This window comes from Schistocerca americana, chromosome 2 (genome assembly GCF_021461395.2).
Source record: "Schistocerca americana isolate TAMUIC-IGC-003095 chromosome 2, iqSchAmer2.1, whole genome shotgun sequence".
NCBI lineage: Eukaryota > Metazoa > Arthropoda > Insecta > Orthoptera > Acrididae > Schistocerca > Schistocerca americana.
Genome location: NC_060120.1, coordinates 697,047,004 through 697,074,477, shown reverse-complemented (window position 1 = coordinate 697,074,477; position 27,474 = coordinate 697,047,004). Strand labels below are relative to the sequence as shown.

Sequence of the window (27,474 nt, the reverse complement as noted above, 5' to 3'; positions counted from 1 at the left end):
CTGCTGAAAATAAATATCTTGTAGTAAGACCCAAAATTTATTGGTGACCCCGATGTGATCATAAGATAGCCATGTTGGATTCAAAGTGATTAATAAGAAACAATCTCACTGCCCAATGTGATCAAGACTCAACAGTACCAACAGCATGTGTAAATGCTGCACCATGTATTTCCTACTTGATTTATGGAACATACTGGACTTTACCAATGGCAGCACCAACAAGTGCAGATGAGGTGCCAGCAAGCATTGTAGTCAGCCACATTGTCATGAAGTAACCTCCATTCTGACAACAAATGACTGTTTAGTTGGTGAGGTGGTTTGTGCTGACACATGTTACTGCTGGCAAGACCTAATATAGTTACTGTTGTGACTTGGCAAGACAGCCAAGTCACTATGAGAGGAAGCCGAAAGGCACGCGCTTAAGCTCACGCAGGCTGGCGCGAGGTCTGGAACAGTTAAGGGAATTAATAGTAGCAAATAAAGTACGTAATTGATATAATACTTAACTTTAATCCACAATTGTAGAACATCTCTCGTTACAGTACATGCTTCACAATATTAATTATCAAATGCTATGGCGCCTTGCTAGGTCATAGCAAATGACGTAGCTGAAGGCTATGCTAACTGTCGTCTTGGCAAATGAGAGCGTAATTGTCAGTGAACCATTGCTATGAACGTCGGCTGTACAACTGGGGCGAGTGCCAGGACGTCTCACTAGACCTGCCGTGTGGTGGCACTCGGTCTGCAATCACTGACAGTGGCGACACACGGGTCTGACGTATACTAATGGACCGCGGCTGATTTAAAGGCTACCACCTAGCAAGTGTGGTGTCTGGCGGTGACACCACATTCCTCCCCCGCAAATCGGTGAACGGTTGTGTTATAAGGCTTCCGCCCGCCGTGAAGAGGACCCCATGTTGACGTATGCGACGAGGTGGGGAGCCTAACAACAGGCGAGGCTGTGCCACCCGCACCCGGCCATTCGGTCCGAGGGGATCTAGGAAATGCCTGAAAACCTAGTCCAGGGTGCACGCCAACATGCGGTGTATGCGCCCGTAAAGAGACAGGAGGGGCCGAAGATTCGACCTCCATTGGGGCGGGGCAGCCGACGGGCGAAGACGCCATGTGGGCCGGAGCGGGCAAGAGGACCACGTCGGAGGACAACTGGTCACGGGAAGCAATCGGCGGCGCGTGACCCAGGGAGGCGCCTGGTGGCTGCAGCGACACGTCCACTGCGGGTGGCGCCGGCGGGAGAACAGGTGGCGGCGGCGCGCCACCATGGGGCGAAACGGAAGGCAGCGTCGGTAACACCTGGGGCTGAGGTGAGGCAGTAGATGGGTCCCCAGGGTGCTGACCGGACGGCACCATCGCTGAAAGCAGATGGGGAGCGGCAGAACCCGTGCGACAACAGAGGCGCAGCTGATTGAGATGCCGACACACCTCACCAGAGGCTTCCAAAACCAGATACATAGAGCGGCTGAGGCAGCAAAGAATACGCCCTGCGAGCCTACGCCATGAACCTCAATAGTTGCGATAGTATACAACGTCGCCTGGAGCAAAAGCAGGTGGCTGCCGCTGCACGGGAACCTGATGCGGCGGATGCAGCAAAGACATCAAGGTTCAATGAGGATGACCGTGGAGCAACTCAGCCGGCGAGCGACCATCTCGTGGCTGAGAGCGATACGAGGACAAAAAGAGCAATAACGCGTCCTCCCGAGAATCCAACTCTTTCAACTTCAACATCTGTGACTTGAAAGTCCGGACTAATCGTTCAGCGGCATCGTTTGACTGAGGCGAAAACGGCGCGGATGTCAGATGTTGAATACCATTGGCCTTGCAGAATGACTGAAATTCTGCGGACATGAATTGTGGGCCATTGTCGGAAACAATAGTTCTTGGAAGACCTTCAATGCAAAAGATAGCGGATAACACTTGGATGGTGGCAGATGACGTCGTGGAAGACATCCGGACAACAAAAGGAAAATTACTAAATGAATCGACAACAACCAACCATCTAGCATTCCAGAATGGACCAGCAAAATCAATGTATAATCATTGCCAAGGGGAAGTGGCTTTCGGCCATGCAAAGAATTTCCGCGGTGGTGCGGATTGTTGTTCGGCACACGCCATGCAAGAAGAGCACATATCTGTAATCGCAGCATCGATTCCGAGCCAAGTACAGTGCTGACGAGCAAGTTGTTTCGTTCGCACTATACCCCAACGTCCTTGGTGGAGAAGCCGTAAGACAGAGGACTGTAACGAACGTGGGATCACGACCCTGGACTGATCATTATCAGAACGCAACAGCAAAACACCACGTCCTAGAAAAAGTCTCTCCTTGTGTGCAAAAAATCGGCGAACCAACGGATCCTCGATCCGTGACTTTGACAAGGGCCATTGCGTAGCAACAAAACGCAAAACGGTAGCTAGGACAGGGTCAGCAGCTGTGGCCGTAGCCACACGACGAAAATCAATCGGAAACGATTCGACCACGTCATCGGTTTCCGAGTCAATGAACATGCAAGCAAGTTCGGAAGACTTGAATGCTCTATCCTCAGCAACTGGCAAATGGGACAACGCATCGGCGTTTCCGTGCTTAGCAGGGGACCGATACAACATATCGTAGCGGTACTGCGAGAGGAAAATAGACCAGCGAATGAATTTCTCTGCGCTGTACGTGGAGGTACAGGCTTGTTCGGATGAAAAAGCGATGTCAAAGGTTTGTGGTCTGTGATGATGATAAAGTGACGACCATACAAGAAATCATGAAACTTTGTAACACCAAATACGAGAGCCAAAGCTTCTTTCTCGATCTGGGAATAATTTCTTTGCGCAGACGAGAGCAATTTGGACGCAAAGGCAATAGGGCGATCATGCGATCCATCTTTGTGTGCAAGCACAGCACCGATCCCGAAATCTGATGCATCTACCATCAACAAAAGATGTTTCTGGGGATCGAATGGAGTAAGGCAAGTATTAGAAAGCAACGCCGATTTCAACTGGCGAAAGGCGCGTTCGCATTCCGTCGTCCAGACGAACGGAACACCTGTACAGCGTAAGCAATGAAGCGGAGCTGAAATGGAAGAGGCATGGGGGATACATTTATGATAATAATTTATTTTACCCAGCACAATCTGTAGCTGCTTCAAATTCTGCGACGAAGGCAAATCTTGTATGGCACAGAGGTGCTCGGGACTGGGATGTATGCCTTGTGCATTGATTACATGTCCCAAATATGCTAAGTCACGAGCAAAAAACACACATTTGTCCTTCCGCAAGCGAAGACCATTTTGTCGAAGACCTGAAATAAGGTTCTGAGATTGGCTAAATGTTCGTCTTCCATCTTTCTGGAGATCACAATATCGTCCAGATAGTTTGCTGCAGTAAGGACCGAGGCACAAACAGTTTGTAGATATTGCTGAAACAATGCAGGGGCGGATGCACACCCGAATGGCAGTCTTTTGAATCGATACAAACCAAGATGCATGTTAACCACCAATACACGCTTGGATTCTTCGTCCACTGGTATTTGCAAGTACGCATCTGCTAGGTCCAACTTCGAAAAATGTTTACCCGGACACAGTTTGTCAAAAAGATCTTCCAGGCGGGGTAAAGGATAAGTTGCAATCACTAGTTGTGGATTCACTGTTGCCTTGAAGTCCATGCAAAGTCTCAATTTTCTGGAAGGTTTTGGCAAAATGACTAAGGGTGATGCCCAGAGAGAAGCCTGCACACGTTCAATCACACCTTGTGATTCCAAATCGTGTAAGGTTCTTGCGACCTCATCACGAAATGTGTGGGGAACATTGCGCGCTCTGAAAAATTTCGGTTGCGCGTTTACTTTCAGTTCCAAATGTGCTGTATAGTTCGTAGCGCAACTGAGGCCCGGTGTAAAAATGTCTGCAAATTCTTCACATAGAGTAGAAACACTGGCTGAAGGCACAGTCTGGTTCACTGATAAAACCTGATTGACTATAGACAAGTTAAACAACTGAAATAAATATAAACCAAACAAGTTCACTGCAGAAGAAGAACGAAGGACGTAAAATGACACAAGTTTTGTTTGTCCCTTGTATGTTGCAAGAAGGCTGCACTGCCCTAACACAGGGATATTCTGACCGGAATAACTATTTAACTTAACATTTGTGGCATGCAACAGAGGTGTGCCCAGTTGTTTGTTCGTGTCTTTATTGATCAATGAAACTGCAGCTCCGGTATCGAGCTGGAATGGTATCACGTTGCCATGAATGTCCAAGTCTACAAAAAGTTTGTCCTGCTGATGACAAGAGCGACTGTCTCGTGCAATGTGAACAGACACTGGTACAGAAGCACTTGCGACTTGACGCGATTTCCGTCGACGTTGATGCACACTATTTGTGGGACGAACACAGTCACTGTTAGAGAGAGTGGCACTGGGCAGAGTGGAATTAACTACATGAATGTCCATGGTCGAAGGTTCACGAGCCTGAGTATTCTTGGTTCGACTCCGGCGCGAAGCAAAGGGCCTGGAATGGTTGTTAATGTCCGATCTGAGCTTTTTCTGGCAAACACTTTGAACATGTTCTTTTCTGTTACAGAAAAAGCAAATAGCTTGGCGTGATGGGCAATTCTCACGCAAATGTCTAGTAGCAGACCGCGGGCATGATTTTAGCACTGCATGTGCACGCTGGCGTGGCACACGCGGCTGCGCGGACGGGCGCGAGGGCTGTTTACTGTTCCGTGCAGCTCGCCCGGTGGGCCGGTTAACGTGACACACGGCTGGTGAAGTTTCAAATGATTCCTGAGCAAAGTCAAGTGTGTCTTGCCTATCCAATATGTCCATCACTTGTTGAAGGGAGGGATTGACTAGTTTCAAAATTTGCTCTCGTATACAAACATCAGAAATGTTCTGTGCAATGGCATCACACACCATAGTATCTGAATAAGGGAGTCCACATTCACACTCAAAAGCACAATCCCTAGTAAGGCCTTGCAAAGTTGCAACCCACTCCCGATTAGTCTGACCGGCCGTACGTTTTGTACGAAAGAAAGTATACCTTTTTGCAACCACATTGACTGATTCTTTGAAATATGCATCTAATGCCGACAAAATTTCGTCGTAGGACAGAGTTGCTACATCGCGTCGGGGAAATAATTTCACTATCACTCGGTACGTCTGGACGCCAACACACGACAATAAGTGAGGCTGCCGCTCATTACCGTGAATTCTGTAGGCGGCGAGATGGAATCCAAATTGGCGTGACCTCTCCGTCCAGCTTTCCAGTGCCGCGTCAAAATGACGAAAAGGTGGTGCAACTGCATGTTGTGGCTGCGGTAGCGGTGGAGCGGCGGCGGCCGCATCGTTTTGCATTGCACGTCTGCTGATTCTGCAAGCCATAAAATTCGGACAGTATATCTGGAGAATGTGGCGAAGCAATGACACAAGTAAATTAGGGCAATACGAACGCTAAATCCTCTTTTGAGACTCGTCGCCAAAAATGTTGTGACTTGGTAAGACAGCCAAGTCACTATGAGAGGAAGCCAAAAGGCACGCGCTTAAGCTCACACAGGCTGGCGCGAGGTTTGGAACAGTTAAGGGAATTAATAGTAGCAAATAAAGTACGTAGTTGATGTAATACTTAACTTTAATCCACAATTGTAGAACACCTCTCGTTATGGTACATGCTTCACAATATTAATTATCAAATGCTATGGCACCTTGCTAGGTCATAGCAAATGACGTAGCTGAAGGCTACGCTAACTATCGTCTCGGCAAATGAGAGCGTAATTGTCAGTGAACCATTGCTATGAACGTTGGCTGTACAACTGGGGCGAGTGCCAGGACGTCTCACTAGACCTGCCGTGTGGTGGCACTCGGTCTGCAATCACTGACAGTGGCGACACGCGGGTCCGACGTATACTGATGGACCGCGGCCGATTTAAAGGCTACCACCTAGCAAGTGTGGTGTCTGGTGGTGACACCACAGTTACGTTGTTGTAACACTAAATAAAGAGATGCTCATTGAAGTGCAGGACATTCTACCCATGATAACAGCTACAGAGTGGTATACAGCACTTAAAAATGAACTGATCGAATGCATGTCATAGTCTGAAACTAAGGGATTAGTTAAGTTTCTGTGGGTGAAAGAACTAGGTGACTGCACACTGTCACAGTTGCTGTATCATCTGTTGACATTGGCAAACAGTGCAGACAGCAATGACATTCTGAGAAACATTTGGGTGTCATGGCTGGTATCATATGCACAAAAAATAGTCACTGTGTGCACAGGAGGGCTGAATGCACTTGCATAGACAGCTGACCTCATTGTTGAAATACACCCATCAGCGAGTTTTGCAGATGTTGGCCCTCAATCATATAACACCACCATTGCAATACTTGCATCGCTCCAAGCACAGTTGGTGGCAGTTACTACACAAGTCACAGCTTTCCAGGCAAGTACCAGCAAACAATGATATTATTGTTCAACAAGGAGTCAAAGTCACTTGCCATCAGCTACAAAATTATGCTGGTACCATATACAGTTCAGTACAGAGCAAGGAAGTGCAACTCACCATGCAAAATGGGAAACACATTGGGAAGTAAGTAATGACAGTGACTGACTCTCTGGATAACACCCATTGGTTTTTTGTTACCAAATGGTACACAAAACAAGCGTTCTTGGTGGTCACAGGAGTGGATGTGTTGGTTTACCCAGGCACCCACCTGCCTCATTGTAGTCATGATAATTAGCATCTGTTTACTGCCAATGGCTCCACCAATCAGGCATATAGATGGTTAACATTAACCCCAAACCTCATTTTGCTTCCAAAGCATGGGTTTTGCCTGGGATTGAGCCATATCTCAATACTAATTGTTCCTCAAATGCTTCATCCACTGTATCTGTGTCTTGTCTTCCTGCTCGAACTACTTTTCAGACACTGTCTCACATGTGTCAGTGATCTCTAAAGGCATTGTTGTTTTCACTTGTCTATATTTATTTCTCTGACATGATGGACACTTCCATGTATAATCTTCAATATCACACTTCATTCTGCACTACCGCATGTATGACTTCATTCTCTCAAAAGTCCTCTGTGTTCCTTGGTGTCCTCTCAATGGATTACCATGCATCTCTCTTGATATATTCTACTTCTCTTTGGGCATAATTTCCTCTTCACTAGCTACTTTCTTTTTTATTCTCAGGGTTGCTTATACTTGCTGCATGCTTATGAGGTTGCTATCCCCACTTTCAACCACTGCAGCGCTCTCCTCTGTTTATGCATTAGTATTTTCTCAAAACAGCTTTTTTCTCCTCTGTTTGCTCTTGTTCTCTGGGCCTTATTCTGCTCAGAGCATCTGCATTACTGTTTAACCTTCTTTTTTTATAGACTGCCCTGTAAACATACTCTTCAAGCTTTAGTCTCCACTTCCATTACACATATAATGGTTGTCCATATTCACAACTATGAATACATTTCATGTATTTCTTATGCAAAATCCTACGAAGCAAGTCTTGATATGTGGTGGCAATGACTTGTGTTAACACTTCTTGCAGGTCATCAGTGTTTCCTTAAACTGGAGGAACAAACACTCTATCTTTACCATAACCCCATACACAGAAGTCCATTGAGGTTAAATGAGGTGATCATGGGGACCAGGATTTGCTCCAACATGTTCTGTCCAAGACGGCACATTCTGACAGGAATACACAACAGTTTAATGATGATAATGTGGAGGTGGACCATCTTGTTGTAAAATAAATTCTGTGCCCATATCAGATTGTAATTGAGGCATTAGATAATGTTCAGGCATGTCCAAGTTTGATACCAAGTTACAATTGACTTGTAAAAATAGAAAGGGTCATAAATTTTGTTAGTTCTGCAGCACAAAAATCACTATCTTAGGGGAGTCTCATATATGTTTGATTACGGGATGTGGTTTTTGCTCACCCCATATCTGAACATTATGCCTATTCACTTTATCACAGTTATGCAAGCTGGCTTTGTCGCTGAATGCACTTTTACTAGGAAAATCATCTTCAGTGTGCATTTTGTTAAACATTTCTACACGAAACTCAGCTCGTTTTCTTTGTTACTTTCTCTTAAAGCTTGCCGCAGTTAAAATCTGTTTCAATGGTATGTGTTTCCATAATGCCTTCTATGCTGTGACACTAGGTATATTCAGTTCTAAGTTGGCACGTCTCGTTGATTTACCCAGATTACAAATGTAAGACTGCCAAACTTGTTCAATTGCTGTGTTAGAGCTCTTAACCATCCCTGACCCAGCATCCTATGTGATGCACAGCTAGCTTTGGTCAAACAATTCTACCAATTAATAACAGTTTGTCTTTGAGATGGTGGCTTGCGATATTTAGTCCAGAATTGTCTCTGAACTGTAACAGCAGATTTGGATTCATGAAACCATAAACAACACTGTGCACACTCTGCACCATTACATGACTCCATTATGACTATTTGAATAACTCAAATTTTGTACATGTTGCCTAGCAGGAACATTGAGAACCAACAGATACTTGAAGATATACTGCATTCTTTGCTGTATCAAACATTTCTGTAAGTTATTTACCTCTTCCACAACTGAACGTAATTTAAGGGTAAATTTGTTTTGGTTCATCTGTACCGCAGAATTTCTTCACAACCTGTGTGTTACAACTGATTTTCATAATATCTAACCATGTAGGTTACAATGGCTTGTTGCAGTTTTACAATTGCTTGTTGCAGTTCGGCCAGATTTATCAGAGGCAACTGCTTTAGGAGCTGCTATAGCTGCTGGGATTGCAGAAGGAATAGAAGCAATTGATATAAAAAATGTTTGTTTATCATCTACTGATGTCTTTGAACCATCAGTATCAGAGGATGGTATGTATATGCATATGTTATTTTATGACAACTAATCAAAGAAAAGTACAAGTATATATTTAAAACGTAGAAATAGATCAGCAGGATTATTTATAAGATGAGGCTCACATTTTTAGAATTACTGTGTTTATATTTCAACAAAGATTTATTCTCCCCATGAAATATTTGCTCATGAAAAGTTTCAGCAACATCACATTTCAAACCCTTTTCATCATTTCATTTCCTTCTTCCCCACTGTCCACTTTAGTACCTGTATAGAGATGTCCCTCAATCCCTGCTTTTCATTACAACTGTTGTGGTTTCAACATCATATTGTTGGATGTTATATGCTGTTTCTTTTTATAGGATGCCCTTCTTGTCTTGTGCAATCCTTGTTATTAAAACTTTCTTGTGTCTTCCTTTTTACATATTCTACTTCCAAGATACTACTAGCAAAATTCATCAACCTCTTTAACTGTCTCTTGTCTGTGATAAACTTTAAGCTATCCAGCATACCCACTGTCTTTGCATAACTTTACATTTTTTTGTTTCATTTTGTTTATGTGCATATTAAATACAACAAACAATGGAAATTCCAGATCAACAATACTATGAAAAGTACAGATTGCTACTCACTATAAACATGACTCAATGAGTTGCAGATAGGTACAATGAAGAGACTGCTACACATTGATTTTTTGGCAGAAACTGTCTTCAGAAAAGAAAAGAAAACACACACTCATTCACACAAGCAAGCATACCTCACCCACACATGACCTCTATCTCTGGCTGCTCTGACCAGAATGCAGTGGTGTCACATCGATGCAAGCAGAGATCTGGAGGGGGTCAGAAAAGGTGCAGGGATAGCAGGGTACAGGTATGAAGAGGGGTGTCAGCATCACCTGACAGAGCATGCAGGGAATAGATGGAAGCTTGACAAGGCTGTCACGCACAGCATCAGCATGCTGTGGGGAAGGGGAGGTGGGAGGATGGGAGGAAACTGGGAGGAGTAAAGGGGATGAATAGACAAGGGGAAAAGACAATTTGGTGTATTGGCAAAGAGCAGAGCACAGTGTGGGTGAGGAGATGTGAATTCAGAGGAAGTGATAGGACAGAGGGAGTGGAAACCGATGGGTGAAAGGTGTGCGACAGTAGGTTACCATAGGTTGAGGCCGGGATGATTTTGGGAGAATGTGTTGTAAGAATAACTCCCATCTGTGCAGTTCAGGAAAGCTGGTGGTGGAGGAGAAGATCCACATGGCCTGGCCAGTGAAGCAGCCATTGAAGTCATGTTCAACTGCATGTTGTGCCTCAGGGAGGTCCACATTGCCCTTGGCCTTAGTTTGGTGGTGGACATTAATCCTGGTGCACTGCTGGCTGGTAGTCATACCAACATAAAAAGCTATGCAGTGATTGCAGAAGAGCTGGTATATGGCACAGCTGTTTTAACAGGCAGTCGTACCTCTGATGGAATAGGATAATCTTGTGGCAGGACTGGAATACGAAGTGCTTGGTGGGAGGATTGAGAAGGCCTTGCACCTGGGTCTTCCGCATGCATATGATCCCTGTGGCAAGGGATTGGGATTGTAAAAATTTCATAGGAGATGGGATAAGATGTTGTGGAGATAGGGAGGGTGATAGAACACCACTTTAGGAGGTGTAGGAAGGATCTAGTTAGGATGTCCCTGAATTCAGGGCATGATGATGGATAATCAAAGCCCCATCAAAGGACGTGGCTCAGTTGTTCCAGTCCGGGGTGGTACTGGGTGATGAAGGGGGCACTCATTTGTATCTGGTTCTTGAGGGTGGTGGGACGACTGGAGGCATGTGAGGATAAGGCAAGGGAAATCTTTTGCGCATTAGGCCTGAGACATAGTGCATCTCTGTGAAGGACTTTTTGAGACCTTCAGGACATTTGGCAAGGGAGTACTAGTGAATGCAAATACACCATGCCCAGGTGGGCAGGATGTATGGGAGGGATTATTTGGGGTAGAAAGCGTGGCAGCTGTTGAATTGCTGGTGCTGTTGGAGGTTCAACGTGAACAGAGGTTTTAACGGAGCCATCAGGGAGGAGGAAGTCAACAGCCAGGAAGGTGGCACCCTGTGTTGAGTGGGAACATGTGAAGCAGATGGGAGATAAGGTGTTGAGGTTGTGAAGGCATGACAATAGGGTGTCTTGTGTCTGAGTCCAGATCAGGAAGATATCATCACTGAACCTGAAGTAGACCATGGATTTGGGCCCTGTGCTGCAGATTTGTTTGTATAGCTTCCCTCCAAAACAGTTGCAGCTGTGTCTTAGGATGAAGTTAGTAAGGTGTACGAGGAATGAGGTAGTGGGATGGAGTCTGAAGGATGTTGGGAGAGGTAGTGTTCAGTAGTGATGAGACCATGAGTCCTCAGAGTATGGGTATGAGGGATATTGGTGTATAGAGAAGTGGCATCAAGAGTGACAAGTAGGGATCGAAAAGGTAAAGGGGTGGGATTAGTGGGGAGTCGATGAAGGAAGTGATTGGTATCTTAGACATGGGAGGTTAGATTTTGGGCAATTTGTTGGAGTGACGAGGTATGAGATATTTCAATAGGACCACAATAATCAGCTACAGTGGGGTTTCCAGGATTTTTGGCTTTGTGGATTTTGGGGAGCATGCAGAAGTACGATGTGCGGGTTGTCATAGAGTTGAGGAGGGAGATAGGTTTGGGAGAGAGGTTCTGGAAAGGGCCTAAGGCTTTAAGAAAGGATTGGAGGTTATTTGGACAGCTGGGATGGGATGTCTATGACAGAGTTTATAGGTGGATAAGTCAGAAAACAGGCAGAGACCTTACTTCAGGTAATCCCTGTGACACTGATGAAACCTTTATCTGCAGTTAGGATGATCAGGTCAGTATTTGTTGTGAGGCTGTGTATGGCTGTCTTTTCTCTGCTGAAAAGTTGGTGTTGTTAGGAATAGACCTGGGGAAGCATAGGAGGCACGTTGGAGGTAAGTAAGCCCTGGAAAGTGACCAGGGGGTGGTTAGGTAGGAGGGGGAGGGGGGGAGGAGGAGGAGAGTTAAGGTGAGATGGTAGCATGAAGTGGGAGAGGTAGGATTATATGTTGGCATTATATTGGCCTTGGTTAGAGGGAGAGTTGGCAAATTAATGTTTCCTGCAAGGACTGAGAGAAGGAGGGTAGGTCTTTGACAATTGCACTGTTAAATTTCAGTGTAGAGCTGAACGGAAGGCCTTTGGGGCTGAGGATTTTGGTGCAAAGGTTAACAGCAGTGTTCTGAGCTTGTTTAAGCTCTGGATTTAGTGAATTGGGAGTTTTGGCCCCAAAACTGTAGCAAGTGGAAAAAAGAACAGATATACAGGATCTGGGTGCCATGAGGGGTCAATGATTAAGAACTCTATGGGTAAAGTGTGGATTGGATAGTGGTGCCTCAAGCTGGCAGTAGGATGTCAGCAGGGTTTATAGATTATGGATATGGTGTCTAGAATTCCCCCCTTTACTGCCTGGATCCCTACTTATCATGGTTTACACCACTTACCTGTGGTGTAATTTATCCTCCCATGTCAAATATATCTACAACTTCCTTCACTGACTCTCCACCATCCCCACCCCTTTACCTCCCGGATCCCTAACCATCACTCCTGATGGTGCCTCCCATACCCCAATATCTCTCTTGCCCAAGGTCTTGCCACTATTGACCACTACAGCTCCTTAACACCATTCAGACTCCATATGCACTACCTAATTCCTGATGAAACTTACTTACTTTATTGCAACACACAACTACTTCGTTTGAAGAGAATTATGCAAACAAACACATGGGCACCCACATGGCACCCTCCTATGCCAACCTGTTTATGGGCCATCTAGAGGAAACCTTCCTAGCCTCCCAAAACCCCAAACCCTGTCTGGTTCAGGTTCATTGATGATATCTTCATGATCTGGACTGAAGGCCAACACACCCTATGCACACTAAACCTCCAACCACCAGCAATACCTGCATTTTAACAGTCCTCCCAGCACCATGAAGAACCAGCTACAAAGGAGCACCCTCTTTGTCACTCAATACCAACCTGGATTTAAACAACTGAACTGCATCCTTTGTGAGGGCTTTGATCATTTATCATCATGTCCTGAAATAAGGGACATGCTACCCAAGGTGCTTCCCACACCTCCTAAAGTGGTGTTTGATTGCCCATCCAACCCCCACAACACCCTAGCCCACCTCCATGCAACTCCCAATCCCAAACCCAACCCAACACAGGTGCAAGACCTGCCCAGTCCTCCACCCAGCACTTCCTATTCTAGTCCTTTCATGGGCTTATCCTACCCCATCAGAGGCCTAGTCACCTTTGAAAGCAGCCTTGTCATGTACAAGCTCTGGTGCAATCATTGAACAGCTTTTTATAATAGTATGACTACCAACCAGCCATCCACCAGGATGGCTGGTTGCATGCCTCTGTGCATGGAGTAATTATTCTAATCTTATCCTCATGATCCCTGTGTGAGTGATACATAGGGGACGGTAGCATATCCCTAGAGCCTAGAGTAATCACTTAAAGCTGGTTTTCAAAACTTTGTTAATACATTTTCTCAGGATAGTTTAGCCTGTCTTCAAGAGTCTGCCATTTCAGCTCCTTCAATATCCCTGTGACACTCTCCCATGGATTAAACAAACCTGTAACAATTTGTGCTGCCCTTCTATGTATACATTCAATATCCCCTGTTGGTCCTATCTGGTATGGGCCCCACACACTTGAGCAATATTGTAGGATGGATGACACAAGTGATTTGTAAGCAATCTCTTTAGTAGATTGATTGCTTATCCCCAGTATTCTACCAATAAACCAAAGTCTACCACTTGCTTTACACTTACTGAACCTATGTGATCATTTCATTTCATATCCCTCCAAAGGGTTACTCTCAGGTATTTGTATGAATTGGCCAATCCCAAAAGTGAATCATTGACATTATAGTCATAAGATATTATGTTTTTTTCATTTTGTTAAGTGCACAGTTTTTCATTTCTGAACATTTAGAGCAAGTTGCCAATCTATGCACCATGTTGAAATCTTATCAAGGTCTGACAGAACAGTTATTCAGCTTCTCTCATATAGTACTTCATTATAGATAAGTGCATCATCTGCAAAAATCAAGTAACACTGCATCTACTTGATTGCCTTGATCCAAAGCTTTCAGTATGTCATGTGAGAAAAATGGGAGTTGGGTTTCACATGATTGATGTTTTCGAAAACCATACTGGTTGACATTGAGGAGGTCATTGTGTTCAAGATAATTCACTATGTTTGTGCTCAGAATATGTTATAAGATTCTACAACAAATCAGTGTCAAGGACACTGGACAGTAGTTTGTGGATCACTTCTGCTACCCTTCTTGCAGACAGGTATGAGCTGTCCCTTTTTCCAAGAACTGGGCACTATTTTTTATTCAGGGGATTTACTCTAGCTTATAGTGAGAAGAGGCGCTAAATCAGCTGCAGATTCAGTATAGAATCTGACAGCAATTCCATCAGAGCCTGGAGTTATGTTCAGTTTTAACAATTTCAGCTGTTTCACTAATAATTATTTCATTCATCTTTTCAGGGGCACGAGGATTAAATTGATGCAATTCTCCATGGTTTTCCTTTGTAAAGGAACATTTGAAAATGGAGTTCAGCATTTCAGCTTTTGCTTTGCTATCAGTTCCTGTCTGCTTTTCTAGGGACTGGACATTAACTTTGGTGTCACTAACAGCCTTTACATATGACCAGAATTTCTTTGGATTTTGTGAAATGTCATTTGCTAATATTCTGCTTCAGTAATCACTGAAGGCATCACACACTGCTATCTTAACAGTGAAATGCATTTCATTCGGCATGTCTCTATCTATAGCCCTACACTTTGTTTTACACTTGTTATGCAGTAGTCACTGTTTCTTTAGAAGTTTGTTTACAGTGACTGTATACCATGGAGGTTCCCTCCCATTACGAACTGTTCTACTGGGTACATATCTACCCAGTGCATGGTCAACTATTCTTTTAAACTTGTGACAGAGTTCCTCTACTTGCTCCTGCCATGTGATGAAAGTTTCAGTTTCCTCATTGAGGTAAGACATAACTGATTTTTTATCTAGTTTACTAAACATATACGTCTTTCTGCTTATTTTTGTTGCCTTTTGTAATTTGGTAATCATTGTTGCCACAACTGCATTATGGTCGCTGATTCAAGTTTTGATGTGGATGTCCTCAAAGAGGTCAGATCTATTTGTTGCCATTAGATCCAATATATTTCCATCGTGAGTGGCATTCCTAACTATCTGTTCTAGGTATTTTTCAGAGAAGGCATTCAGTAAAGTTTCACAGGATGTCTTATCATGCCCACCACTAATAAACCTGTAATTTTCCAATTTAATTGTTGTATGATAACAGTATGATTGCGGAACTTATGTACAAGTGAATTGAGCTTTTCTCTGAAGTATTCAGTTACATCAGGAGATGATTCTGGTGGGCGATAGAACAATCCAATTCTCATTTTGTGCCCACTCTTGACACTGACACTTACCCAAACAATCCCACATGCAACTTCCATTTCTATCTCAATGGATTTGCGTTTTTTGCCTTCTGCGACAAATACACCACCTCCCTTCCCTAATTGCCTATCCTTTCGACTCCACTTAAATTTTCCCCAAAAATCCTACTGGTATCAGTTTCAGGTTTCAACCACCTTTCTGTGCCTGGCATTATGTGAGCTTCACCACCCCCTCCAGATTGCTGCTTGTCTATGTGACACCATTGCATTCTGGCCAGAGCAGCCAAATACAGCAGTCATAAGTGGGTGATGTATGCTTGCTTGTGTGAATGAGTGTGTATTTTCTTTTCTTTTCAGAGGACAGCTTTGACTGGAAACTCGATCTGTAACAGTCTTTCCATTGTGCCTGTCTGCAACTCAATATATCTTTACAATGATTAGCAATCTATCCTTTTCATAATATTGTTGTTATCAAACACAACACTTAGCCCATATCCTGTTTCATTAAGCACACAACGTAGTTTTTGTTAGCTTTTATTGACTACAGCTAAGTCATCAAATAAATTTTTCATGCTGATTAATCTCTAGATTTGTGTTGATTCAGAAAGATCTAATAGGTATTACTTAACACAAGGAAAAGATAACTAACTAGCAATGTAACATAGTTTATTGTATTTGTTTAGTATGTTTCACTCATATACAGGAATTATCAAATATTATACAGCAATACACAGGATTTGTGATTATGATCATGAGTATTAGTAAAATAGATCATGTCTCACATGTTTCAGAGCGTGATATAAAATATTCCAGGTGGAAGATGGCCATAGAAAGAAGCCTAAACTGGGAACTAGAGATTGTTGAAGAGGAACTAGGTACATTTCACTTATCTTCACACTAAAACTATGTATTTTTTCTTATTGTCAACACATATGAAAGGTTATTTACTCATGCATCAAAATATGGGAAGCTTAAGCCCTCTGTCCTTAACTCTGCATTATGCAGTCATGACTATTCTAACAAAACATGTATCTTCCAAATGTTAATAAGTAATAGCTTTGCACTCTGTCATCATTTTATGAAAACTTATTAATGGTGCATTTTTAAGACAGACCTGTCTTGATATTATGCTGGCTGCTGTTTCATCTGCAGTCCTATGCATCACACTCATTGTCTGTAATATAGGGATAGGAGAATGTGAGGGTGACATTTGATAGTCATTAGAGATTTTTCACGTATAATAACCATATATGCCCAGTTGCACTGTTACTGCTGACAGTAGGATAAGTAATGGTTATCCTATGTTGACAACAAATCCGACATCTAGGCAGTTTATAATGGAAAAGCAGAATGTAATTGACACCATCCAAACTATTATAACACTTCCTTCACACAAGGATCTCAACCAAAGTACTGCAGGATTACTAATTCAGCATCTGTGTACATTCTTTCTTCCAAGACTTTCTTCAAAAATTCATTTTATTCTAGGATGTCCTTTCTGAATCTGACAGTGTGTTTCATGAATATGTAGATGGAAACGCATTATTACCCAATACAGGGCTGTCAAAAATCTCTAGCAACTGCATGGAGCTTCTGTCACAACATAATGCCCTCTAGGCCCTCTGATTGTAAACATAGAAACCAATTACTGATACTGAAGTAAGGAAATAGACATCTCTTACACCAAGAAAGTGGGGTGAACTCCTTAAACATCTTTTGATTCACAATTGTCTTTTTTGTGTGTCTTCTTTCAGTGTACACACTTGGGGCACATTTCCCCATACTGTGATGTGTTATTGCTGATGGTGTATCTCCTTCAGATGACTTCCTTATTGAAAATACTATTCTTTGTTTAAATTTTTTTAAAAATTGAAGAGAATACTTGTATTCTCTTTTGAATATTTGTACATGTATTCAGTAAAATGACACAGCATAATTGTTACAAAATAATTACATGACTCTCTATTACACTAAGGTATATTATAAATGTAATTATCCAACAGATTGCATTATATCACTTCAGTATGGTTGTACTACACATAGTTTAATGCTGCATATTATACTACACCTAGGATGTGTTATTACACTGAATAATATTCTACCTTATTACAGAGTGTTGCACTGCCAATGTTTAACTGCACCAAATTTGCTGTCATGTGTCAGACACTCCTGACACTATTGTCACATGCTGTTTTTCTTTACACTTCAACCATATTCCTAGATCTGTTAAAAGTTTCTTTATGAAAATTGTGTAGGCATTTTTGAATTTAGTGTAAGCAAGACAAACGTGTTTATAATTATTGTAGATCTTATCTAGTGTAGTGTAGGTACAGGCATCCTGAAGGAGCAGGCTTTTTACTCACTAAAAAATTCTCACAAATTTATTTCACTGATTACCTGTGATACTGCTAAACTGGAAATTTAAGATTACCAAGTGTAATGGGAGATATTGTGTTGCTATATTTCCAGGGTTGTTTTGGGTCAAGATGTACATGGGAAATTATGCTAATTTATTGATGTGGCAGACGTTTTGACACTGCTTGGCAATCAAGACTGACTTACCTTTACAGAGCCAAGCTGAAATAGCGTCCTCAGAGTTTTCTCTGGTATTTCTTTGTGCAGTCATTCTCAAGCTGCAGAAAGGGACCAATGAATTCCAATGTCGATTCCCAGCACAATATAAACATAAGTTACTATACATGACCATCATCTTTCTCCAATTTCCACAAGGATGCCCTCTCCCCTTGCTGCTAAACTGAATCACAACAATAGTTTTCTGTTTGTCGGTAGAAAAGGGTGATGGTTTCCTAATTATACATTCAATGTAAATGGATAGATAAAAAATCTACTCACCAACCAATGGCAAGAGAACACACACACAAAAAGGTTTAAATTTTACAAGCTATCAGAGCCAGTAGCTCCTTCTTCAGGCCGAAGAGTTGGAGGGGGAGGAAGAGGGGTGAAGAAAAAGAACTGGAGAGGTTTAGGGAAAGGGGTACAGCTCATAAAAGTTGCCCAGAACAGAAGCACTGTTCATATAATGGTTCTCCTGGTACTATGGCCTGTTTGAGGATGCCAAGCTCATTTTGTTTTTATCTGTCAATGATGTTGTCACTTTGGCTTGATCATATGAGGATAATATAAGATTTTGCCCATTTTAAACAGATGTGTTTCATCACATTTTTAAGACCTTGTTTGCTTGATATATGAAATCAGTGCCTTCTCATTAATTCAAAATTTATTGTTTACAAGATGGAGATCATCTGGCAGCTGCCATTGGCCAGAAACACCATATTCAGAATCTCTAACAATGGCACCACCACATAATACTGAATAACAATGAAAATAATCAGTTACTGAAAATATAGTGTAAATGGAGAGATAAAAAGTCTATTCACAAAGCGCAGTCCACGAACACACAACAAAAACATTTGAATTTTACAAGCTTTTGGAGCCAGTAGCACAGTTGAAGGGGAAGGAAGAGGGATGAAGCAAAAGGACTGTTCTCCTGCCACTGCTTGGTGCGTAGATCTTTTATCTATCCATTTACATTGAATGTATAATTAGGAAGCCATCACTCTTCATCTACTGACAAACAGTAAACTATTGCTGTGATTCAGCTTAGCAGCAAGGAGAGAGGGCATCTTTGTGGAAATTGGAGAAAGATGATGGTCATGTATAGTAACTTATGTTTATATTGTGCTGGGAATCGACATTAGAATTCATTGGTCCCCTTCTGCAGCTTGAGAATGACTGTACATCTACATCTACATCCATACTCCGCAAGCCACCTGATGGTGTGTGGTGAAGGATACCCTGAGTACCTCTATCAGTTCTGCCTTCTATTCCAGTCTCGTATTGTTCATGGAAAGAAGGATTGTCAGCATGCCTCTGTGTGGGCTCTAAGAAGTTTTCAATTTTCACCCAGTGCAGTCCCCAACAATCAGTCTTTCCTTCTCAACCCATCCAGTATGTCTCCCCTGACCTGGGTTCTGGGTGACTTTTCTGAACTATACCCCTTTCCCTTAAACCTCTAGGTCTTTTTCCGCACATACACCAGCAGATGGATATGTGTGTGTGTGTGTGTGTGCGAGTGTATACCTGTCCTTTTTTCCCCCTAAGGTAAATCTTTCCGCTCCCGGGATTGGAATGACTCCTTACCCTCTCCCTTAAAACCCACATCCTTTTGTCTTTCCCTCTCCTTCCCTCTTTCCTGATGAAGCAACTGTTTGTTGCGAAAGCTTGAATTTTGTGTGTATGTTTGTGTTTGTTTGTGTGTCTTTTCGACCTGCCAGCGCTTTTGTTTGGTAAGTCTCATCATCTTTGTTTTTAGATATATTTTTCCCACGTGGAATGTTTCCCTCTATTACACTCCTGGAAATTGAAATAAGAACACCGTGAATTCATTGTCCCAGGAAGGGGAAACTTTATTGACACATTCCTGGGGTCAGATACATCACATGATCACACTGACAGAACCACAGGCACATAGACACAGGCAACAGAGCATGCACAATGTCGGCACTAGTACAGTGTATATCCGCCTTTCGCAGCAATGCAGGCTGCTATTCTCCCATGGAGACGATCGTAGAGATGCTGGATGTAGTCCTGTGGAATGGCTTGCCATGCCATTTCCACCTGGCGCCTCAGTTGGACCAGCGTTCGTGCTGGACGTGCAGACCGCATGAGACGATGCTTCATCCAGTCCCAAACATGCTCAATGGGGGATAGATCCGGAGATCTTGCTGGCCAGGGTAGTTGACTTACACCTTCTAGAGCACGTTGGGTGGCACGGGATACATGCGGATGTGCATTGTCCTGTTGGAACAGCAAGTTCCCTTGCCGGTCTATGAATGGTAGAACGATGGGTTCGATGACGGTTTGGATGTACCATGCACTATTCAGTGTCCCCTCGACGATCACCAGTGGTGTACGGCCAGTGTAGGAGATCGCTCCCCACACCATGATGCCGGGTGTTGGCCCTGTGTGCCTCGGTTGTATGCAGTCCTGATTGTGGTGCTCACCTGCACGGCGCCAAACACGCATACGACCATCATTGGCACCAAGGCAGAAGCAACTCTCATCGCTGAAGACGACATGTCTCAATTCGTCCCTCCATTCATGCCTGTCGCGACACCACTGGAGGCGGGCTGCACGATGTTGGGGCGTGAGCGGAAGACGGCCTAACGGTGTGCGGGACCGTAGCCCAGCTTCATGGAGACGGTTGCGAATGGTCCTCGCCGATACCCCAGGAGCAAAAGTGTCCCTAATTTGCTGGGAAGTGGCGGTGCGGTCCCCTACGGCACTGTGTAGGATCCTACGGTCTTGGCGTGCATCCGTGCGTCGCTGCGGTCCGATCCCAGGTCGACGGGCACGTGCACCTTCCGCCGACCACTGGCGACAACATTGATGTACTGTGGAGACCTCACGCCCCACGTGTTGAGCAATTCGGCGGTACGTCCACCCGGCCTCCCACATGCCCACTATACGCCCTCGCTCAAAGTCCGTCAACTGCACATACGGTTCACGTCCACGCTGTCGCGGCATGCTACCAGTGTTAAAGACTGCGATGGAGCTCCGTATGCCACGGCAAACTGGCTGACACTGACGGCGGCGGTGCACAAATGCTGCGCAGCTAGCGCCATTCGACGGCCAACACCGCGGTTCCTGGTGTGTCCGCTGTGCCGTGCGTGTGATCATTGCTTGTACAGCCCTCTCGCAGTGTCCGGAGCAAGTATGGTGGGTCTGACACACCGGTGTCAATGTGTTCTTTTTTTCATTTCCAGGAGTGTATATTCATATCATAAATGATGTAAATGGATATATAAAAAGTCTACTCACCAAGTGGTGGCAGGAGAACACACACTCAAAATGGTTTAACTTTACCTCATGGCTCATACCCTGGTAATAGACCTAGATGCAAGCCCTGTCCTATACATCTTCCCACCACCATCTGCTTCAGTCCGGTCACAAGCATCACCTATCCCATCGAGGAAAGGGGTACCTGTGAAACCAGTCATGTGATATACAAGCTAAGCTGCAACCACTGAGCTGCTTTCTATGTGGGCATGACAACCAACATGCTGTCTGTCTGCATGAATGGCCACCAACAAACTGTAGCCAAGAAACATGTGGACCACCCTGTTGCTGAGCACGCTGCCAGACATGACATCCTTTATTTCAATAATGACCGCTTCACAGCTTGTGCCATACGGATCCTTCCCACCAACACCAGCTTTTCTGAATTGTGCAGGAGGGAACTTTCCCTGCAATATATAAATTACATCTCCAACATCTCCTGGTGTCACCCTTCATTACCCATTGTCCTCTCCCATCCAGCCCCTTCTCTGTTCCCATTCCAGCTCTACACAGCCCTCATTCCTCCACTGCACACAGTCTTTTTACTTCTCTCCTTTTTTGCTACCCCCCTCCCCCCCTCCCCTCTCCCCACCACTCTGCTCCCTCTATCTAATCTCCCAACTGCATGTATCTGCCCAACCCTCTTTCCACCTCATCCCTCCACATTCTCCAACAGCACATCATCACTGTCTGCCATATCTACCCCACTATCCCCCCCCCCCCCCCCCAGCCTCTTTCTTTCTTACCCCCACCCATTCGCCACTCCCATCATGCACCAGTGCTGCTTGCAGTGTGGCCTCAGTTGCCTGAGACTGCAGTCATGTGTGTGTGAGTTGCATTTGCATGAGTGTGTATGTGTATGTTTGCTGTCTAACTCTGATGAAGGCCTTACTGGCCAAAACCTGTTATTTATGACAGTCTTTTTGTTGTGCCTATCTGTGACTCAGCATCTCCACTATGTTGTGAGTACCAACTTTCCTTTTCACAATATTGTTAAATAACAGTACAAATACAGTACACCCAAGTACAAAGTTTAAGAAACTAACAAAATTATATAAAATGGTGAAGTATGTGATAAGAAGAGGCCAAATGAACCAAACTTAAAGATGGGAGTAAGTTACCAGTGACCTCTGTTGGCATAACCTTCAGAATGCAGCAATGCACTGATGAAAGGAGCACCATTGCCAGAGGGCGCTCATACCTTGCGAGAGGTCTCACTAAGGAAAGGATCACAAGCCACTGTGTTAGTCAATTAATAAGATCAGATAGACAATGAAATACATTTTAAAAACAGAGGAAAGGTGTGAGAGGAGTCGTTCTGACTTGCCTTTGCTATGTACATGCCTTACTGGCCCTAACCTGCATGGTTGCATGTGGATTTCGGTAGTCTGGAGCACTGATCATGATTACTTTGACTACCATACATACTATCCTCGTACTGATCCATTTATTGGATCACAGTTAAAAATAATGCAAGTAGCAAATTACTATATTTCACCTCCAAATTGATTCACCTCTTCTCTACAAATTACTCTCGTCCTTGCTTTAAGTCAGTCACTTATTTTCCCATGTTTGATGATAGCTTAAGTGCAAACAAATATACACATCCTTTTCTACATGCCTCCCAAAATCCATAAATTCAATAATCCAGGATACCCCATTGTTGCTCATTACTGTGCAACCACTGGAAGAATTTCCACTCTTGTCAACCATTGAACTGCTTATAGACTAGCCTCTCATATCAAAGATACAAACCACTTCCTTCACCAACTCTCAGCCATCCCCAACCCATTACCACTTGATTACAGCCTCTCAAAACCCCAAACACCTTGCCTGATTCAGAGTCATTAACGATATTTCATGATGTGGATCCAGTGCCAGGATACCCTATCCATATTCCTCCACAATCTCAACACCTTCTGTCACATTCATTTCACCTGGTCCTCACCAGCACAAGATTAAAAAACAAAACAAAAATACTTTATGCAGGCAATACATCAACTGTGTGCAAACACAATGTCTACAGCAGCATGAAGGTGCTGTGCAACAGAGTAACCAATGAAATAGTCAAATATTTCAATGCAAGCCATCTAAATGTAAGTGTTTCAAAGACTGCAATAATGGAATTTAATATCAGGAAACAAATTGTATTTAGTATGACATTATCTATAGAAAATGACATTGTAAGAAAGAAAAATGGACAAATTCTTGGGAATCACAATCCAGGATAACCTCAGATGGCACATGCATATGCAGGAAGTTGGGAAATTCACATTACAGACTTCTAGGGCTTGTAGGGGAGAGTGGGTACATAATATTTTGAATAGAAACCCATGTCTAGAAATGTAACATTTCCATTCTATGATGGTTTCAGTTCAGATGTGCAATGTGTCCATGTCTGCTGAAGGAAAGACAAAAGCCTCAGAGTTGCCTGTCATGGTATGCAATAGGGTAGACAGGATGACATGTACAATGTCTGTAATAGCATTGGTGGTTGCCACATCGAGCCGCTGTTGTACTGTGTGACTACTGATCTGTATGTACAGTATGCTGGGTTCTTTTTTGTTTATATATTGGCCATGACATCTTAGTAGATGATTGTTGCAGTGTCTGTGTGTTTATGGGTTGCTTTTTTTCATATGACTTGTCAAGCCAATGGCAGCACCGCATCTCTGCCCGCAATTGCCACAAGTGTATCTGGCTGCCGAGGCAGGAGCAGTGGTAGCATTGCGAAGCTTTTTCTGCCTTAATCTGTCTAACAAGCCTTCATCATGCTTCTACATTCCAGATGATATATCATCATGTCACTCTGGTCTCATGCTAGCCCGTGCCTCCCATCTGTTTGTGTCGATTCCAAAGCTCTCCATATCTCGTTTACAGGAGTCCTTGAACCTCAATACAGGATGTCCTACAGGTCTTTTGGCTTTAGAGACCTCTCCAAGCATCACCTCATGTGGTAATCTGTCAGGATCCATACGGTGGATGTGTCCCAGCCAACGGAGTCATCTCTGCTTCAAGATAGCTGAAATAAGGTTGCAGTTAGTTTTAGATAGCATTGCTTTGTTGGTCACTCGGTCCTTCTGCATTACTCTGTGGATGGATCTCAAGCACCGCATGTAAAAAGCATTAAGGCGACGTTCTTGTTTAGCATAGGTAGTCCACGTTTCTGATGCATACAAATGGATGCTGAGGATGCAAGTTTGATATACAAGAATTTTGGTGGTCAAAGAGAGTTTGTTGTTTTCCCAAACAGGTGTAGAGAGTTTGCCAAAAGCTGTTGTAGCTCTTCCAATGCGAGCATCAATTTCCTTGTCATGAGTTCATGAGCAACTGTCGCGTAGCGCTTTGTGTTACTCTTCAGAAGACTTCCATCTTTCCTAGTATGCAGATGTACTCCAACATTGCAATTCTCAAAAGCCACTTGGAGCAGATCCAAGAGGAGAATTCCAAAAAGTGTAAGTGCCAACACACAGCCTTGTATTACACCATAGTTAATACTGAATGGTTTACATGTACTGCCATCGAAGATTACAGAGCCATGCATATTGTCATGAAAAGATCTTATTAAAGACAGCAAAGTTGGGAGACATCCAATTTTTTCCAATATGCGGTAGAGTCCCTCCCTACTGACGGTGTCAAAGGCTTTCTTGAGGTCAACAAAAGCCACATATAATGGCACTCTGTGTTCACGGCACTTCTCTTGTAGTTGGCGCAAGGTAAATATCTTGTCACTTGTGGATCTGCCAGTTCGAAATCCACACTGTGACTCAGGGTAGATCCAAGCAGCCAAGGTTTCCAGTCTCTTCAGGATTATCCTTGCATACGCCTTTCCAGAAATGCTCAAGAGAGATATTCCTCTATAGTTGTTACAATTACCTCTGTTGCCTTTTACCTTATAGATTGTTACTATATTTGCATCTCGCATGTCTTGAGGTACTGTGCCTTCTTCCCAGCACTGCAATAGGATTTGATACAATATCGGAAAAACACAGTCAAGTTTGATGATTTCTACTGGTAAGTTATCATGGTCTGTATTCTTGCCTAGCTTTAGACTTTTAAGTGTGAGTTTTAATTCGTCAGCAGTGGGAGGATCATCAATCTCAGACATAACTGGGTAAGTCGGTAAAGTACCCAAAGCTTCTGAGGAAATGTTGACCTCTTCTGAGTATAGTTTAGCATAGTGCTGCACCCATCTATCTAGCTGCTGGTTTTTATTGTTGATTGGGTCTCCATTTAGATCTTTTATTGCAGCAAACTTCCTGCTTGTTGGTCCAATGGCCTTTTTGATGCCTTGATACATGTCAGTATAATCTCCTTTGTCTCGGCAGATCTGAATAGTTTTACAAAGGTTGATCCAATATGTATTTGCGCAATGGTGAGAAACTCATTGCAGGTCTGCTTTGCAGGCCTTGTATTCAGCTATTGCTCATTGGTCTTTATGATTATTCATAACCTGTATATGAGCATTACATTTCTTGTCTATATATGGAAAAGGAGATTAGTGTTTAACGTCCCGTCAACAACGAGGTCATTAGAGACGGAGCGCAAGCTCGGGAGAGGGAAGGATGGGGAATGAAATCGGCCATGACCTTTCAAAGGAACCATCCCGGCATTTGCCTGAAGCAATTTAGGGAAATCACGGAAAACCTAAATCAGGATGGCCGGAGACGGGATTGAACCGTCGTCCTCCCGAATGTGTCTATATATGGATGCAACTCACTTTCACATTCAGTAAACCAGTTACTTTGAGTCCTACCCTGCTTCCCAAATGTTCCAATAGCTGTCTGCATAAGATCTTCTTTAGCTAGATGCCACATATTTTTGGCGCTCTGTGCAGTTTCAAATTGCTCAGGATTCAGTTTCATCTCTATTTCTTCACTGAACTTTTTGTATAGCGCATCATCTTGAATGGCTTTGGTGTTGATCTTCACTCTTTGACGCTGAGTGAATCTTCTTTGGTGTGAACCGTGATTTGGTCATAAGTAAAGAGTGATCAGTATCACATTCAGCACTGTGATATGTGCAGGAATTAAGGACATGATGTAGGTCGCTTCTTCTGGTTTATGATGAAGTCGAGCTGATGCCAATGGCCTGAACATGTGTGTTTCCATGTTACTTTGTGCACGTCTCTGTTCTGGAAGTAAGTGTTAGTGATGCAGAGAGAAAGAGAGGTGCAAAAATCCAGCAGTCGCTGACCGTTCTCATTCATATTTCCAATGCCATATGATCCAATGCAGTCGGTCCAGTTGTTCCATTTATTCCCAACCCTGGCATTAAAGTCTCCCAGTAACATGAGTTTATCTGATCCACAAACATTCTCCAGGCATTTCCTCAGGTCCTCGTAGAACATGCCTTTGACTTCAGGTGGCACTTTCATAGTGAGAGCATATGCAGAGATTAATGTGACGGGGCCTGATGTTGTCTTTAATCTCAAAGTTGTTAATTGTTCAGACATAGATCGTTTGCAGCAGCTGAGAAGACTGTTTCGCACTGCAAAGCCAACTCCGTGTTCACGTCTTTCTCCAATTTCTCTCCCTTTCCAGAAAAAGGTGTAATTATCTTCATGCAGGCTGCCTTTCCCAGAGAGACAAGTTTCCTGTAATGCAGCCACATCAACGTGAAGACGCAGGAGTTCTCTGTCAATTATGGTTGTTTTTCTGACTATAGGGGCAGCATCTGTAGGAGTGTCATATCCGGGTAACATAGTACTGATATTCCAGGTGGCAAATCGTGTTATTGAATAGTTGGTTTTGCTCATATGAGCTACTTTATTGTTGTTTTTTCCAGGTGCCTCAGTAACCCACCTTGTATCAAGCACTGTGAGATGCTTGCTGCTCCATACACCCATAGAAGCGCAACGTGGGGGATGGACTGGTACCTTACTGGCTGTGGGCTGCTCAGCTTGAGGTGGGCGGTAACCAGTCAGTTAGCTGCAATGGGCTATCCCACCGACAAGAGTCAACCCTGGCGCCCGCACTCACGTCCCTCAGCGCAAGGCTTAAAACCGGTAACTGCGACTCCCCATGTTGTTATCCGCACCTTTGCAGGCGCAGGCGGAGTGTCCTCTCCACAGGCACTGCATCGCCTGGGTTGTATTTAAAAGCCATGAATTTGCCCAGCGTTCATAGCTTTCTCTCAACCCAAACAACTGTTTCCACAGGAATGACGGGTCACTATATGTGGAGTTGAGTGGGTTGCAGGAGTTGCCGACTTGTTCAGGTTGAACCCTACGGTCACCTACGGTACTCTGGATCCATTGCCCC

At 43.7% G+C, this 27,474-nt stretch overlaps 1 protein-coding gene across 1 annotated transcript in view; it reads left to right on the top strand.

Moving 5' to 3' along the window:
* Positions 1 to 27,474, top strand: part of LOC124594350 (glycerol kinase-like) — a 285,935-nt gene that overhangs the window by 243,142 nt on the left and 15,319 nt on the right. Inside the window, exons 10-12 of the mRNA XM_047132718.1 lie at positions 8,722 to 8,859; positions 16,144 to 16,227; positions 20,558 to 20,575. Coding sequence (XP_046988674.1) covers positions 8,722 to 8,859; positions 16,144 to 16,227; positions 20,558 to 20,575 — 240 coding nt within the window. The remainder of the gene's footprint in view (positions 1 to 8,721; positions 8,860 to 16,143; positions 16,228 to 20,557; positions 20,576 to 27,474) is intronic.